The sequence below is a fragment of the Macaca fascicularis genome, chromosome 14, assembly GCF_037993035.2.
Source record: "Macaca fascicularis isolate 582-1 chromosome 14, T2T-MFA8v1.1".
NCBI lineage: Eukaryota > Metazoa > Chordata > Mammalia > Primates > Cercopithecidae > Macaca > Macaca fascicularis.
Window position 1 is genome coordinate 14,444,184 of NC_088388.1, and position 18,281 is coordinate 14,462,464.

The 18,281-nt window shown below is 42.3% G+C and overlaps 1 protein-coding gene across 1 annotated transcript in view; it reads left to right on the forward strand.

Annotated features, from left to right (window-relative positions):
- Positions 1-15,502, forward strand: part of OSBP (oxysterol binding protein) — a 43,021-nt gene extending 27,519 nt beyond the window's left edge. Inside the window, exons 10-14 of the mRNA XM_045371899.2 lie at positions 8,282-8,385; positions 9,575-9,670; positions 11,571-11,752; positions 12,868-13,088; positions 13,174-15,502. Of these exons, the coding sequence (XP_045227834.2) occupies positions 8,282-8,385; positions 9,575-9,670; positions 11,571-11,752; positions 12,868-13,088; positions 13,174-13,316 (746 nt within the window). The 3' untranslated portion in view covers positions 13,317-15,502. The remainder of the gene's footprint in view (positions 1-8,281; positions 8,386-9,574; positions 9,671-11,570; positions 11,753-12,867; positions 13,089-13,173) is intronic.
- Positions 15,503-18,281: the final 2,779 nt, after the last annotated feature.

Sequence of the window (18,281 nt, forward strand, 5' to 3'; positions counted from 1 at the left end):
GAACAGATAGATGACTGGCAGTTGAATGCACTGCTCCAGTGTGTTCAGCAAGAAGTAATGCATCTCGGGAAAAGTAGTCCAAACTTTTATGTTGATAATTGAAGTAGCATTTGTTGAGTGTTCGTTATGGGTCAGCCATTGATATTAGTGCTTTTCATGTATTAACTCATTCAGGCCCAACAATAATTCCATGAGATAGACACCTTTATTGCCATTTTTTAAACAAAGAAAACTAGGCATAGATAGGTTAGGTTGTCAGGGTCAGCTTAATCAGCTAGTATGGGATCTGAGTTGAGGCAATCTGGCTTCAGGGACCACTGTCTTTATCACTAGGCTGTACTGAAAGGGAGAGACTGCAAGCCATCAGTTACAGTTACAATGCAGAAAGGACACTGAAGACATCAGCCCAGTATTCTCACGAAGGTCTGACAAGATAAGACAGTTTTAAGGTTATTTGGTAGCAGGACAACTTTGTACAAAATTATGGTTCTGTTAACTCCACTGTGAAAAAGTCATAGCCAGGACTGAAGAAAATCTAATACAGACCAATGAAAGTACCTAAAGATACTTGGAGGCAGTGGCAATGAGTTTGAGTCTCCCTATAAAACAGGCTAAAAAGATTAGAACGCTTGATGTTTGGAAAGAAGAATGCTTCTAGAAAATATAACTGAAGTTTCCAAATAAGGCTATTGTAAGGGGCAAATATGAATTTCTTTTCTTTTTTTTTTTTTTTTTGAGATTGAGTCTTGCTGTGTCACCCAGGCTAGAGTGCAGTGGCGCAATCTCAGCTCACTGCAAGCTCCACCTCCTGGGTTCAAGCGATTCTCCTGCCTCAGCCTCCTGAGTAGCTGGGATTACAGGTGCCTGCCACCATGCCCGGCTAATTTTTGTATTTTTGGTAGAGACGGGGTTTCACCATGTTGGCCAGGCTGGTCTCAAACTCCTGACCTCATGATCCACCCACCTTGGCCTCCCAAAGTGCTGGGATTACAGGCGTGAGCTACCATGCCCAGTGCAAATAAGAATTTCTTCATCAAGTTCTAGGATATAGAAATTAGCTGATATGCTTGAAGTTTAAAAAGGTGCATTTATTTTTATTTATGGTTTTTTTTTTTTTTTTTTTTTTGAGACAAAGGCTCGCTGTGTCGCCCAGGCTGGAGTGCAGTGGTGCAATCTCTGCTTATTGCAACCTCCGCCTCCCAGGCTCAAGCAATTCTCCTGCCTAAGCCTCCCAAGTAGCTGGGATTACAGCTGTCCACCACCACACCCAGCTAATTTTTGTATTTTCAGTAGAAACTGGGTTCCACCATGTTGGCCAGGCTGGTGTCGAACTTCTGATCTCAAGTGATCCACCTGCCTTGGCCCCCCAAAATGCTGGAATTACTGGCGTGAGGCACCACTATGCCTGACCAAAAAGATAGATTTAATTAAGACTCTTGACCCAGATGCAGTCAGTGCTCACGCCTGTAATCCCAACACTTTGGGAGGCCAAGGCAGGAGGATCACTTGGGCCCAAGAGTCTGATACCAGCCTGGGCAACACAGGGAGACCCCCATCTCTACAAAAAAAAAAAAAAAGGAATGATTGCTTTGACAGTCTTTTCCTTTCAGCATTTTGCTTATATCCCACTGCCTTCTGACCTCTATGACTTGTTTTTCTTGTCCTTTTTCCAGTTTTTTTATTTCGTATTTTTTATTTTTATTACTTATTTTATTTTTTTCCAGACAGAGTCTCGCTCTGTCTCCCAGGCTGGAGTGCAGTGGTATGATCTGAGTTCACTGCAACCTTCCGCTCCCAGGTTCAACTGATTCTCCTGCCTCAGCCTTCTGAGTAGCTGGGACTACAGGCGTGCACCACCACAACTGGCTAACTTGTATTTTTAGTAGAGACGGGGTTTCACCATGTTGGTCTGGCTGGTCTTGAACTACTCACCTCAAGTGATCCACCTGCTTCGGCCTCCCAGAGTGCTGGATTACAGGCATGAGCCACTGTGCCCGGTCTCCAATTTTTTAATTGTAAAATACATGTAACATAAAATTTAGCACCTTACCCATTCTTAAGTGTATTGGTCAGTGGTATTAAATACATAATGTTGTGCAACCATCACCACCCTCCATCTCCAAAACTCTTAGTCTTATAAAATGGGAACTCTATATACATTAAAAAATAATTTTCTTTTTTTTTTTCGAGACGGAGTCTCGCTCTGTCGCCAAGGCTGGAGTGCAGTGGCGCCATCTCGGCTCACTGCAAGCTCTGCCTCCCGGGTTCACGCCTTTCTCCTGCCTCAGCCTCCTGAGTAGCTGGGACTACAGATACCCGCCACCACGCCCGGCTAATTTTTTGTATTTTTAGTAGAGACGGGGTTTCACCGTGGTCTTGATCTCCTGACCTCGTGATCCACCCACCTCCGCCTCCCAAAGTACTGGGATTACAGGTATGAGCTACCGCACTGGGCTTTTTTGTTTGTTTGTTTGTTTTTTGTTTCTTTTGAGACTGAGTCTCACTCTCTCACCCAGGCTGAAGTGCAGTGGCATGATCTCAGCTCACTGCAACCTCCACCTCCCAGGTGCAAGCAATTCTTGTGCCTTAGCCTCCCGAGTAGCTGGGATCACAGGTACCCGCCACCATACCAGGCTAATTTTTGTGTTGTTTTAGTAGAGATGGCCAGGCCATGTTGGCCTGGCTGTTCTTGAACTCCTGACCTCAAGTGATCCATCCGCCTTGACCTCCCAAAGTGCTGGGATTACAGGTGTGAGCCACCACACCCGGCCAAAAAATAATTTTCTATTCTCCCTCCCCAAACCCTGGCACCAACTATTCTACTTTCTGTCTCTATTTTAACTACTTTAAGTACCTCCTATAAGTGGAATCATATAGTTTTTGTCACTTTGTGACTGGCTTGTTTCACCTAACGTAATGTCATCAAGGTTCATCCATGTGGTAGCAAATGTCAGAATTTCCTTTCATTTGAAGGCTGAATAATATTTATCCCATTGTATGTATGTACCACATTTTGCTTATCCATTCATCTATTGATGGACTCTTGGGTTGCTTCCATGTTTTAGCTATTGTGAGTAACACTGCTGTGAACGTGAATATACAAATACCCTTCCATCTCTTTGCCTAAAGTTTTAAGAAAAAAAATGTTTCAAAAACGACAAATATCTCTTTAAGACTCTGCTTTCAGTTCTTTGTAGTATATGGCCAGAAATGGAATTGCTGGATCACATGGCAATTACATTCTTAATTTTTTGAGCAAACTACCATACTGCCTTCAACAGTGGTTATACATTCCTGCCAACAGTGCACAAAGGTTCCCGTTACTCCATATCCTTACCAACACTTTTAAAAAATGTATTGTAGCTATCCTAATGGATATGAGTTAGTATCTCATTGTGGTTTGACGTGCATTTCTCTAATAACTAGTGTTGTTGAGCACTTTTTTATGTACTTATTTATCATTTGTATATCTTTGGAGAAATATCTGTTCAAGTCCTTTGCCTTTTTTTTTTTTTTGACATGGAGTCTCACACTGTCATGCAAGTCTAGAGTGCAGTGGTGCAATCTTGGCTCACTGCAACCTCCACTTCTTGGGTTCAGGTGATTCTCCTGCCTAAGCCTCCAGAATAGCTGGGATTACAGGCCCCCTGCAACACGCCCGGCTAATTTTTTGTATTTTTAGTAGAGACGTGGTTTCACCATGTTGGTCAGGCTGGTCTTGAACTCCTGACCTCAAGTGACCCGCCTGCCTCACCCTCCCAAAGTGCAGGGATTACAGGCGTGAGCCGCCGTACCCAGCCTCCTTTGCTCATTGTTGACTTGAGTTCTTTAGTTTTTTTTAATTGTTGAATTTTAGGAGTTCTCTGTATAGGTATTAATCCCTTATCAGATATATGATTTGCAAATATTTTCTCCCATTCTAGAGGCTGCGTTTTTACTCTGTTGCTATTGTCATTTATTGCATAAAATTTTTTAATGTTCAGGAGGACTGTTTTGTCTTTTTGTTGTTGTTGTTGCCTCTGGTTTTGGTGTCATATCCAAGAAATTATTGCCAAACCCAATATTGTGAAGCTTTTGCCCTATGTTTTCTTCTAAGAGGTTTATAGTTTTAGGTCTTACATTTCGGTCTTTCATCTGTTTTGAGTTAATTTTTGTACATGGTATTAGATAAAGGTCCAACTTCATTATTTTGCATGAGTCCGTTTGTTCAAAAGACTGTCCTGTCTCCATTGAGTAGTCTTGGCATTCTTGCCAAAAATCATTTGACCATATATGAAGGGTTGGTGTCTGGGCTCTTTGTTCTATTCCACTGGCCTATATGTCTGTCTTTATGCTAGTACCACACTTTTTAGATTACTCTAACTTTGTATTAAGTATCAAAATCAGGAAGTTTGAGTCCTCCAGCTTTGTTCTTTATCAAGATTATTTTGGCTATTTGTGGTCCCTTAAGATTCCATATGAATTTTAGGATAGGTTTTTCTATTTCTGCAGAAAACATCTTGGGATTTGGATAGAGATTTCATTGAATCCGTAGATTGCTTTGAGGGGCCTTGACAACCTTAACAATGTTGAGTCTTCCAATCTATGAATATAGGATGTGTTTACATTTATTTATCTTTAATTTATTTCAGCAACGTTTTACAGTTTTTACCTCCTTGATTAAGTTAATTCCTAAGTGTTCTTTTTGATACTATTATAAGTGGAATTGTTCTTAATATCCTTTCCAGATTATTCATTGTTGGTGTATAATAGAAATGCACCTAATTTTTGTGTGTTGACTTTATACCCTGTTACTTCGTTGAATTCATTTATTAATTCTATCAGGATTTCTTTTTTTGGTGTAATTCTTAGCATGTTCATATATAAGATCATATCATCTGCAAACACAGATAACTTTATCTCTTTCTTTCCATCTTGGATGCCTTTTATTTATTTTTCTTGCCTAGTTGCCCTGGCTAGAACTTCTAGTACTATGTTGAATAGAAGCAGTGAAAGTGGGCATCCTTGCCATGTTCTTGATCTTAGAAGAAAATCTTTAAGTGTTTCACCATTGAGTATATTTGCTGTGGGGTTTTCATATGTGGCTTTTATTATGTTGAGGTATTTTCCTTGTATTTCTAGCTCGTTGAGTGTTTTCATCCTGAAAGGGTGTTGAATTCTGTCAAATGCTTTTTCTGCATCAATTGAGATGATCATGTGTTTTTTTACCCTTCATTCTGTTCATGTGGTGTATTACATTTACCAGTTTTTATGTGTTCAACCATCCTTGCATTCCAAGAATAAATCCCACCTGGTCATGGTGTGTAATCCTTTTAATATGCTGCTGAATTCAATTTCCTAGTTTTTTTTTTTGAGGATTTTTACATCACTGTTCATAAGGGATATGATATTGGTCTGTAGCTTTGGGTTTTTATAGTGTCTTTGTCTGGCTTTAGTGTCGGGGAATGCTGGCCTCATAGAATGAGATGGTAGAGGAGGAGGTATTGGTTAAGAGATTTAGGCTGGGTGCAGTGGATCGTGCCTGTAATCCTAGTATTTTGAGAGGCTGAGGTGGGAGGGTCGCCTGAGCCCAGGAGCTGAAGACCAGTTTAGGCAACATAGTGGGACCCTGTCTCTACAAAAAATAAAAAAATTTAGCTGGGCGTTGTGGCATACGCCTGTAGTCCCAGCTACTTGGGAGGCTGAGGAGGGAGGATTGCTTGAGCCCAGGAAGTCAAGGTTGCAGTGAACTATGATCACACCATTGCATTCCAGTCTGGGTGACAAAGCGAGATCCTGTCTCAAAAAAAAAAAAAAAAAAAAAAAAAAAAAAACCATCGTGTGTGGTGGCTCACGCCTGTAATCCCAGCTCTCTGGGAGACCGAGGTGGGCGGATCACGAGGTCAGTAGTTTGAGACCAGTCTGGCCAATATGGTGAAACCCTATCTCTACTAAAAATACAAAAATTAGCTGGGCATGGTGGTGGGTGCCTGTAGCCCCAGCCACTCGGGAGGCTGAGGCAGGATTGTTTGAACCTGGGAGGCAGAGGTTGCAGTGAGCCGAGATCTGGGAAAAAAAAAGAAAAAGAAAAAGAAACCCAGAGATGTAGAATATGTTTAGGTGGAGCAAATATTTCGAAGGTGTTTGTGAAGATTAAATGAAATAATGCATGAGGAGGCAATAGCACGGCACCTAGTACACAGCAAGTGTTCTCAGAGTTGCTGTTATTATCATTAATGTCATCGCCTTCATTGTTGTTATCCTTGTCTGCCAACTACTAAGGCTACTTTAATTTTTTGTGTAAGAAACATGTCTAAACCACAACTGGTGAGTTATTTTTATTAGTGGTTACAGAGAGAACTTAGGGTTATACTTTTACTGGAATCGACTTTTTTATTTTTATTTTATTTTATTTTAGGGAGTCTCACTCTGTCACCCAGGCTGGAGTGCAGTGGCGTGGTCTTGGCTCACTGCAAGCTCCGCCTCCTGGGTTCATGCCATTCTCCTGCCTCAGCCTCCCATATTTTTATTTTTTATTTTTGAGACAATGACTGCTCTGTCATCCAGGCTGGAGTGCAGTGATGTGATCTTGGCTCACTGCAACCTTTGCCTCCTGGGTTCAAGTGATTCTCCCACCTCAGCCTCCCGAGTAGCTGGGATTACAGGCACACACCACCACACCCAGCTAATTTTTTGTATTTTTAGTAGAGGTAGGGTTTCACCATATTGACCAGGCTGGTCTTGAACACCTGACCTCAAGTGATCTGCCCGCTTTGGCCTTCCAAAGTGCTGGGATTATAGAGGTGAGCCATCCCACCTGGCCTGGAATTGACTATTATTAACTATCTATCTTTTTAAATTTTTGATTATTTTGAATCCTCAATTATCTCTCCTGTGAAACCACTGATTTTGGTATTCATTGGAGATTGACTCACAGGAACAGGAGTCAGCTATATGTTTCAAGCATTTTATTAGGCAAATAAATAGACATTTACTGCACAGTAGGACGGGTTATTCCGAGTTTACAGATGATAAAACCAAGGCCCTTGAAACATTCATAGTGCAATACTGTAATGCAATTCTGACACTAACCACCCAGAGTTCCTGCAGATTCCCTAAGTTAAGGGCATAGTACCTAACAAGATTGCCCTTGCTTCAGATGCCAGCAACAAGTTGGAGGCCCTAGGCCACCTGCACTTCAGATAACTGGCTGTAAGTTCAGGAGTTCCCACAACTACCTCAGGTTTGATAATTCATTAGAATGACTCAGAACTCAGGAAAGTGCTCTAGTTATCATTACCGTTTTATTATTCAGGGTACAAATCAGGGCCAGCCAAACGAAGGGACCCATAGGGTGAGGTCTGGGAGGGTCCTGAACACAGAACTTTGTGCCCTGTCACCATGGAATCAGGGCACATCACCCTCTTGGCACATTGATATATTCATCAACCAGGAAACTCCACTGAGCTTTGGTGTCCAGAGATTTTAGTAGGGCTTCATTATTTAGGTTTGATTGCAGGATTGAATTCAATATCCAGATCCTCTTTCATCACCAGAGGTCAGGAAGTTAACCCAGTATCAGGTGACTCAAAACCCTGTCTCTAATCACATGGTAGATCCTGGCTTGTTCTCATCCTAAGTTATTAGCATTAGCTCTCTGGGGCCCACCATGAGTCACCTCATTAGGATAAATTGTCAAGGTCCACCATAAATAACAGAGATACTCCTGTCACTTGGGAAAGAATAAGGGTTTTATTCTTCATTATATAACAGAGGGTCATACATCTAATGAGGACTAGGGCCAGGATTTAATCCAGTTCTGTCTGATTTCAAAGCCCCAGCTCTATCCACTATTCTATTTTTACAATTAAGGGGCCTTAGATAAGTGGTTTGTTTAGGGTCACACAGCTAGTAACTAACAGTAGAGCCCGGTCCCAGTACAGACTACCAATGTGTGCTCCTTCCATAATGCAGTTACTTCCACGATGCATGTTGGGGCACATTTGACTTGTTTCTGTGAATTTTGCAGTTGTGTTATAGAACACAGCGCCCTGGCTAAGGTATATCAGTTGCCAGGGTTTGTCATCATTTAGTTATGTTTTATTCATAGATTGTTAAAAGTCAAGTGAGAAAAATTCAGTCAATACTTCCAGCATTTAAGAAAGTATAAGTCATTTTTATTGTTTTATTTCTAAAAGTAATAAATATCAATAGAAAGAAATTAATCCTTTACTGTTTTGAGGCTGCATGATGCTATTTTTCTGACATTTGGCTTAATTTGGATACCTCTTTCTGCTTCCAGGTACCATTCATTGTATTTTCCATGCAACTGGGCACCACTACACTTGGAAGAAAGTTACCACAACTGTACACAACATTATTGTGGGCAAGTTGTGGATAGATCAGGTGAGGAAAGGTACCTAAAGTGCGTGTGAAGTTTAAAAGAATACCTCTTTAGATATATTTCTGCAGTATTTAGGACATGTGAAGTGGTCCCAGAATGTTGCTACTGATTCATCAGTTTCTCCTAAGGAATTTCTCTCAGGCAGTAACCCTACCTCTACCTCCCCAAGTTTCTGTACCACAAATTATTGTTTATAAATGACCAAATTATAACATTCATCAATGACTATTCTGCTAGGACAGTGTTGGGTGCTACGACAGGTAGAAAAAACAAACGTGGCCCCAACTCTTAATCCTTTCATTATTCATCAAATATTTATTGCCAGGCGGTATGCTAGGTCCTGGGGATACAAAGTCTGATGAGATGTCCCTCAAGAAGTTATTATATCATTGGAGATATATGACCAATGTGTAGGTTGGAAAGTGTGCAGCAACATACACTAATATAAAAGATGCCCTACGATAGTATCTGATTAATTGTCAGTTTGCTCTTAAGACAATGGTTGCAGTAAATTTAGAAAAGAGGGAATACTGTCTTCTGAGCAGTCAGGAAAGGCCTCACAGTAGATGTGGGAATTAAGCTGAATCTTAAAGTGTGGTTTGGGATTCAGAAGATAGAAAGAAAGGGAAAATGGGCCGGGCATGTTGGCTCATGCCTGTAATCCCAACATCTTGGGAGGCCAAACTGGGAGGATCACTTAAGCACAGGAGTTTGAGACTAGCCTGGGCAACATAGTGAGACCTTGTCTCTACAAAAAATTTTTTAAAAAAAGAAGAAGAAAGGAGGGAAAATGAAATGAGTAAAGTATAGAAAGGCCCACCATATGTAATTTGAAATTGTGAGTAGAGTATTTTGATTTAAGCAGAAGAGTTCATGAAGGGTACTAGTGAGGGATTGGTTTGGAAAGATAAATTATCATGTGAATTTCAGTATATGTGCTGAAGGTCAAATCATGCCATCAAACATGTGAGATACAATTCAAAACAAGTGGTCACTTGGTCTTGATCTCAACCTGGAAAACCCAAGGTTACATAGGGATTCTATAGTATTCCCAAGGCTAGCTAAGATCGGAATCTTAAACAAGGGATTACTAGAAGGTAAGATTGAAAAGTAAAGAATTATGAACCATGGGTTTGGCAGACATTGAATTTATCCAGTCTTAATAAAACTATGAATTTTTTCATTTTACAGTCTGGTGAAATTGATATTGTGAATCACAAGACAGGAGACAAGTGTAATCTTAAATTTGTTCCTTATAGCTACTTCTCTCGGGATGTAGCAAGAAAGGTAAGGGAAGTTTAAATTACTTCACTTAGCATGTATCTCTTAGAAAGCATACTCCTTTAGGACTGGAATGTATATACATGTGGGGAGGTGTGGGGGGTGTGTACATTATATATAGTGTGTGTGTACATATAGTGATTCAAAAAAAGTAGAGGTGAAAAGCTGGGCGCGGTGGCTCACAGCTGTAATCCCAGCACTTTGGGAGGCTGAGGCAGGCAGATCGCCTGAGGTCAAGAATTCAAGTCCAGCCTGGCCAACATGGTGAAACCCTGTCTCTACTAAAAATACAAAAATTAGCTGGGTGTGGTGGCACGTGCCTGTAATCCCAGCTACTCAGGAGGCTGAGGCAGGAGTATCACTTGAACCTGGGAGGCAGAGGCTGCAGTGAGTCTGGCACCATTGCACTCCAGCCTGGGCGACAGAGTGACTCCGTCTCAAAAAAGAAAAAGAAAAAGAAAAAAAAGGTAGAGGTGAAGGAGAAAGTCAGCAAGAAATACTATATTGTATTACTAAACCAATTCCTTCTCTTTTCTGGGAATGACAATAAGTGAGGAAGTGAAAGTGTCAAGAGCAATAAGAAATTGAAAATGGGAAACACAGCCGAGGCGGGCGGATCACCTGAGGTCGGGAGTTCAAGACCAGCCTGACCAGCATGGAGAAACCCTATCTCTACAAAAAATACAAAATTAGCCGGGCATGGTGGCGCATGCCTGAAATCCCAGCCACTTGGGAGGCTGAGGCCGGAGAATTGCTTGAACCGGGGAGGCGGAGGTTGCGGTGAGCCGAGATCACGCCATTGCCCTCCAGCCTGGGCAAAAGAGAGAAACGCCGTCTCAAAAAAAAAAAAAAGAAAAGAAAAAAAGAGAAAGTAAATGGGAAAACACAGAGGAAGGACTAATAAAAGATTTCAGGAAGAAGGGGTTTGATCCCTGAGAAGTTTGAGAAGTTTGATGGGGAGTTGTGTGATACCACCATAATGATTTGTGTCATGAGTTTCTGTGGGAGACTGAAGAATAGCTGGGGATTTCAATCTGTTTATGGGTCCCTATGAATTTCTGGAGAGAAGAAAATATAATTCTGAGTACCAGTCAGATGTTTTTTCTACGTGTATCTTTGATACAAAACTCCCTGGGAAGGGTAGTGAGGGGAGGGGACAGAGAGCAAGGAGGAAGTGGGGATAGTTAATGGGTACAAAAAAATAGAATAAAGTCTAGTATTTGCTGGCAAAACAGGGTGACTGCAGTCAAAAATAATTTAATTGTACATTTTAAAATAACAAAGAGTATAATTGAATTGTTTGCAACACAAAGGATAAATGCAAATTATATATACACCTACTATGTACTCACAAAAATAAAAAATAAAAATAAAAAGTTTACCAAAAATCCCCATATAACAAAAAATATTAATAAAATCCCCAAGTCATGGCTCAGTTATTTCAAGTAGCAGAAAAAAAAATACAACAAAATAATTTGAGGCCAGGCATGTTGGCTCATGCCTATAATCCTAACACTTTGGGAGGCAGAAATAAGAGGATTGCTTGAGCCAAGGAGTTCAAGACCTGCCTGGGCAACATAGCAAGACCCTTTCTCTAAAAAAAAAATTAAAGAATTAGCCAGATGTGGTGGCATATGCCTGTAGTCCTAGCTACTCGAGTGGCTGAGGTGAGAGATCACTTGAGTCCTAGAGTTGGAGGCCACAGTGAGCTATGATTGCATCAGTGTACTCCAGCCTGGGCAACAGAGCAAGATCCCATCTCTAATAATAAGAATAATTTGGATGACTCCCTGGTGTTTGTTATAACAGCATCTAACCAGTATTTATCCTAGGACTTCCAGTATAGTCAGGTAAGCTAATTCACAATGAATTCTATATAGCCAAGCCCTGTTCTCCACCCTTGCAGGTGACAGGGGAAGTGACAGATCCATCAGGAAAAGTCCACTTTGCCCTTCTGGGGACATGGGATGAGAAAATGGAATGTTTCAAAGTACAGCCAGTCATTGGGGAAAATGGGGGTGATGCGCGACAGAGAGGCCATGAAGCAGAGGATAGCAGGGTCATGCTGTGGAAAAGGAATCCTTTACCGTGAGTATCAGCATGCATGCTGCTCAGATACCACTTTGACCTTGACTGTGGAGCAGTATCGAAGGCATTTCTGCCTGCCCTCTCACTTAATTATGTGAGGAATTGAGCAAGGGAAATTGAGACCTTTGGAGAGATTAACAGAAGGTTGTCATTGTGTGATTTGACTTGCAGCATATGCTTATTTCAAGGAAGTTCAAACCAAACTACATCTGACAAAAAATACTTTGTGCTTTGGTCCTTTGGATTGTGATTCAGAAGGATATTTTTCTACTGTTTAGAGCAAAACTGTTCAAAAGTGGCTAGAGGAGGAAGGTGCCTAGCACCTGTTAACAATTTAGCCTAAAGGGCCATCAGCAGCCAGATGCGGTGGCTCACACCTGTAATCCCAGCACTTTGGGAGGCCAGGGCAAGTGAATCCCTTGTGATTAGGAGTTCAAGACCAGCCTGGCCAATATGGTGAAACACTGTCTCTACTAAAAATACAGAAATTAGCTACATATGATGGTGCGCACCCATAATCCCAGCTACTTGAGAGGCTGAGGCATGAGGATGACTTGAGCCCAGAAGTTTGAGGTTGCAGTGAGCTGAGATCATGCCATGGCACTGCAGCCTAGGCGACAGAGTGAGACTGTCTAAATAAATAAATAATAAAAAGAGAAAAAAGCCTAGCAGAAAAGAACGATCCCTGAGACAATGTGCAGGACTTTGGAAACAAGATGGAGGTCACTTACTTCCTGTCATCTTCTAATACGGTCAGTTTGTAGTGATAGCCAAGATTATCCCAGATAGAGGTTAAAAAGAAAACTAAGGAAACAGGAGTGAGGAATTTTCATTCAGTAGAATGTTTCCTTCTTTTTATTGAATGTAGATAATTTCAGCTGGGCGCCACACAACACCAGAAGACTGTGGAACTGAGTGATGCCGGGGAGGAGATGGGGAGTGATCTCTCCTTTAGTTAGGGCAACGTGACATGGTCCTAGATCCTTTTCACAGACCCTGTTTTTGTAGAACAGCCTTGGTGATGTGGCCTTGGCAGTGTACTTAGTTGTTGTTGCTCCTTAAATAGGGTCTGGGCTCTGGGATTACCATTTCTTTTTCTTTTCTTCTCCTTTTAGGAAGAATGCAGAAAACATGTATTACTTCTCAGAGCTTGCTCTGACTCTCAATGCTTGGGAAAGTGGCACTGCCCCCACAGACAGCCGGTTACGACCTGACCAGAGACTGATGGAAAATGGGCGCTGGGATGAAGCAAATGCGGAGAAGCAGCGCCTGGAGGAAAAACAAAGGCTTTCCAGAAAGAAGAGAGAAGCAGAAGCTATGAAAGCCACAGAGGATGGTAATGAACGTCCCTTCTACTTTTCTTTCTTAATGCATAGAGAATGTCAGCACTAATTTTTTTCTTTCCTCTCTTTTCCTTTTAGGCACACCATATGATCCCTATAAGGCACTGTGGTTTGAGCGGAAGAAGGACCCTGTTACCAAGGAGTTAACCCATATTTATAGGGGAGAATACTGGGAGTGTAAAGAAAAACAGGACTGGAGCTCTTGCCCGGACATTTTCTGAAATGGCAGTAACAAAAAAGAGGAGCATCTAATGGAGAAGAGGACAGAGGATATGTGGGAAAGCTGGCAGTTGTGACTCTCTTGCCAAGTGCTTTCCTCAAGTTTGTCTCTCTTGACCAATCATTTTTTCCAAATCAATCACCAGAAGGAGACACCAGTGGTGGTGATTGGCTGGTTGCCTTAGCTGATTGAAACTGAAATCGACATACGAGATACTATGTCTGTAAGGGAGAGGTTTAGTGGCTGAAGGTTAGTGTATTCCACATCCACAAAGTCAAGTATTCTGGGCTCTTCTTTCTCCCTCTGCCCCCATTTAAGATGATGTCACTTACCCTCCCCTTGTAGTATCCTGCTCAGCCAAGATCTGCGTAAGATTATGATTCAGGGGCATTTTGGTGCTGTTCAAAGCAAGAACCGAATTTAGAAGTTCCCTTAAAAAGAAACATGTAAGACTTACCAATGGAGGCATCGTGAATGGTTGCAGTGGAGCTTAGGTGTAACATCATCAAATGTGTTCACACGTGGGGTTGGTTTAATGGAGTGTCCACACGGAGATAACTGCGATATTGGAACACCTGTGAGAGAGATTGTTCTATAGGGCTGGAATATTCAGAGTTACATTCTTGGAAGTTTCTGTTTTTATTTGCATCGAACACCCCTCTGTTGTTCTCCATCATCTTTAATAGCAACTGGAGATGAGTTTGGTGGTTGGTAAGAGGGGTGCATTCTCCTCACAAAGGGGTTTTATGGACTTTCTCTGGCGGAGAGCTTCTGAGAACACAGGCAGGACGGGAAAAGACTACTAGTCACTTTTGCTTTCCCAGCCCCCTTCAATGCCATCCTTCATTGTCTTTCTGGCTTCTCTTCTTTCTCCTGGCACAGTACCATTTTGGGTCTGTGCCCCAGTGTGGAGCAAAACATTGCCTGTCCCATTCTGATATACTTCAGAATTTGAGAGGAGAAGTTAATCTGAAACAAAAGTTTTCACCATCTCTCAAGCCCCAAGGACTGGAGCCACCTCTGGAATAATGTGTTAAATATCTGTATATTATATATATGTAGAGAAAAATCTAATTTTTTGGTTTGATTTTCTTCCCATTAAGAATCTTGTTTTTTGATATCCCTTGTCTCCCTGAGACTCTCTCTCGGACACGTGTTGATGTGGATGGCACTCCTCTGCTCTCCATCTTTTATGGGCAGAGAGATTCAAAACCTGAGCAGGATCATGTCTGGCAGTTACTAAACAGGGACTTTGTCCATGGTTTGTATCATGGGGTGCCTACTGCTGTCTAAACTCTGCTCTCCTAATTAGCTGACTCTTGAAAATGAAATCCTAACCTCTTTCCTGCCTCTTTTCTTTCTCTTTTTAGGAAGAGTATGGGTAGAAAGTCCGGAGGGCAACTTCCAGTTTAATTCTGCTCTGTCTGGCACATGGGCTAAACCCCAAAAGAACTTTCTTCCTAGTATGTGGGGCTTAAAGCATTGTCGTGTGGGGTGGATCAGATAATTGCTCCTGTGGGGCCCTGGCTTCCTTCTCTGTTTGTTCTGTATTTGTTTTCGTTGTCTTGTTGAGAAATACCATCCCTGTGCAACCCACCCTTGGTTGAGGATCACAAATTGAGGTGCCTTCCTTGTATGCTTTTTGTTAGTATTTTTTGTTTTGTTCCTTAACTGCTGAGCCTCAGCCAGCGTGGGTCCTGGGGGAAAATATCATTCCAAAGGAAGCCATCCCTACGGGGAAATTGGTTTTACTGGGTAAATTAGTACTTTTATTCCTTCCCCTATCCCTTCCTTCCTAGTTGTGATAAACATGGGAGAGGAGTGACTTTGACAGCTGGGGAATTTCCTCCTAAGAACCTTATTCCCAAAATAAGCCAGGGGTTATGTCAAGGCTTCTTTCAAGGAGGCTCATAAAAGCAGTGACCTCATCTGGGGCTTTGGATAGAGTGAGAATTCCCCAACTAAATTGGACTTCTCTGCTTTATCTCCTTTCCTTCCTTCACCATCTGCACTACATTTCTGGCTTGATCCCCAATCAAATTCCCGCTAATGGAAGAAGTTTAGAATCTTTCAGGTGGAATAAAGTCACATGAAAACAAAACACAACTATATATATTTTCAGTTTTTTTGCCTTATTGCTTTTTTTCCAAAAAAAAACTACTAAATTAAATAATTTTTTAAAAGTCATATTGTTTGTCTGATTCACTTCTGCTGCTAGGCAGGAAGTGGTGTTGGGGAGGGGAAGGAGAACTGGTCCAATAATAATTTGTTCTGCTCTGAGAGCTCAGAAGCCCTGGTCTTCATGAGAAAGAAAAGCTGTTCACCACCACTCTGGAGGGCCATGAGCAGAGGAGTAGTTTTAACAGCCCCTGCTGCTTAAACTGACAGTCAACATCCCACCTTGGTACAGGGGAATAGTTTTTAGTGTCTTTGATATTGGGCCTGCTTCACTTCAAAAAAATAAAAATTTTCCCTGTAAATTGAATTTATCTTGTCCATTTAGATTCTCAGATTGTTGGCTGTTTTATGTGGGAATTCAAATTCTGTTTTTTGTTTGAGACAGGGTCTCACTCTGTCGCCCAGGTTGGAGGGCAGTGTCATGACAGCTTACTGTAACATCTGCCTCCTGTGCTCAAGTGATTCTTCCCACCTCAGCTCCCCAAGTAGCTGGGACCACAGGTGCATGCCACCAGAACCAGATAATTTTTGAATTTTTAGTAAAGACAGGGTTTTGCCATGTTGCCCGGGCTGGTCTTGAATTCCTCGGTTCAAGCAATCCACCAGCCTCTGCCTCCCAAAGTGCTGGGATTACAGGTGTGAGCCACTGCACTTGGCCTCAAATTCTGTTTTTGAAACAAGCAATTGAGTTTTGATTTGAAGACCTTTGAGAAAACTAATGATAGTGAACATGTTTGTACAAGTTTTCACTGGAAAGTTCAGGTTCAGGGAGCGGATAGGCAAAGTAACCTATGGTCCTGTCGGGGGCTCAGGTCAGAGCAAGCGCAATTCCTGCCCGTGGGAGGGACCTCACATTTGCTGAGCATCTTCCTACATGTACAGGGTGCTGAAATAGGAACTCTGACCATTCTCTGGCTTACGTATAATTTTAAGAGGAAAATGTTGCAATCATTTTGAAGATGAAGGAAACCTAATTTAAATAAATTCACTCATGGTCATGTAGCTGGTCAGTTAGTCACAGTGTTGGAATTCAAAGCTGGGTTGAGTTTGTGACCTCTACAGTCCTGTGCTCTGGAAGAAACTCTGGGTTGGAAGGCAGCTGATAAGCACTTTCCTCCTAGATTGTATCACATAATGCATAAATGCACATTTCCATTTCCAGAAGCTAATTAATGTTGATAGCACCATTTCTTTTTTCCTTTTTTTTTTTTTTTTGAGATGGAGTCTTGCACTGTCACCCAGGCTGGAGTACGGTGGCGTGATCTCAGCTCACTGCAACCTTCACCTCCTGGGTTCAAGTGATTCTCCTGCCTCAGCCTCCCAAGTAGCTGGGATCACAGGCACCCGCCACCACGCCCGGCTAATTTTTTGTATTTTTAGTAGAGATGGCATTTCACCATGTTGGCCAGGCTGGTCTCGAACTCCTGACCTTGTGATTCACCCGCCTCAGCCTCCCAAACTGCTGGGATTACAGGCGTGAGCCACCGTGCCCAGCAGCACCATTTCTTTTAAGGCTCTACGTGAAGAAAGGAGCATCCCTGAAATTCAGCCTGCAGGCTCCTTGATTGATCAAGGCCCTCATGTCTACAAAGTTGGCTCTGATGTCAGGGATGATTTTCTAGTCTGGTTCTTAGGAAGGCCACCTAAGTTCAAGTCATTTGCCTGATTCCCATTGGCTGGATTTGATATTAAGTTTCAGCAAAGGTTTTTTTTTCTGGCAAGCTAAGGAACCACTGCAGTAGACCCCTGACATTTGTGAGTGCTGCATCCTGCAATCTTGAATACTACCATGGCATACAATGTCCTGCATTAGGGACAATCAAATGTAGCTGAAACATTTAACGATCCCTCATTGAATCCTTTATTATTTTTACTTTTTAAGATGGAGGTCTCGGCCGGGCGCGGTGGCTCAAGCCTGTAATCCCAGCACTTTGGGAGGCCGAGACAGGTGGATCACGAGGTCAGGAGATCGAGACCATCCTGGGTAACACAGTGAAACCCCATCTCTACTAAAAATACAAAAACTTAGCCGGGCGAGGTGGCAGGCGCCTGTAGTCCCAGCTACTCGGGAGGCTGAGGCAGGAGAATGGCGTGAACCCGGGAGGCGGAGCTTGCAGTGAGCTGAGATCCGGCCACTGCACTCCAGCCTGGGTGACAGAGCGAGACTCCGTCTCAAAAAAAAAAAAAAAAAAAGATGGAGGTCTCACTGTATTGCCCGGGCTGGTCTTGAACTCCGGGCTCAAGCAGTCCTCCCACCTCGGTCTCTTGAAGTGCTGGGGTTACAGGTGTGAGCCTCCATGCCCGACCCCTCATTGAGTCTTTAATGTGACATGATGGACTGGGATGTGGATCTTGAGGGGTCTACCATGCTCAGTCATTATTCAAAATTATGACTCAGCAAAATGATAAATTATTAAATTTGTCAGGGACCTCTGCATTTGCACAAAAATGTTAAACCTATACATTTCTTGCTCTACTTTCAGCAAGATAATTGAGAACCAACCTACAGTATTGTCCTAAAAGGAGGTATAGAAAATCTTTGCAATTCATTCACTATAGTTGTATATTTTGTGCAACTCTAAGATTGTTATCAAAATTTATAACTTGCTTCTAAAAGTTTGTAAAACTTAGGGCCAGGCAGGGTGGCTCATAATCACAGCATTTTGGGAGGCCGAGGTGGGAGGATCACTTGAGATCAGGAATTCCAGACCAGCCTGGCCAACATGGTGAAACCCCATCTCTACTAAAAACACAAAAATTAGCTGGGCATGGTGGCAGGCACCTATAA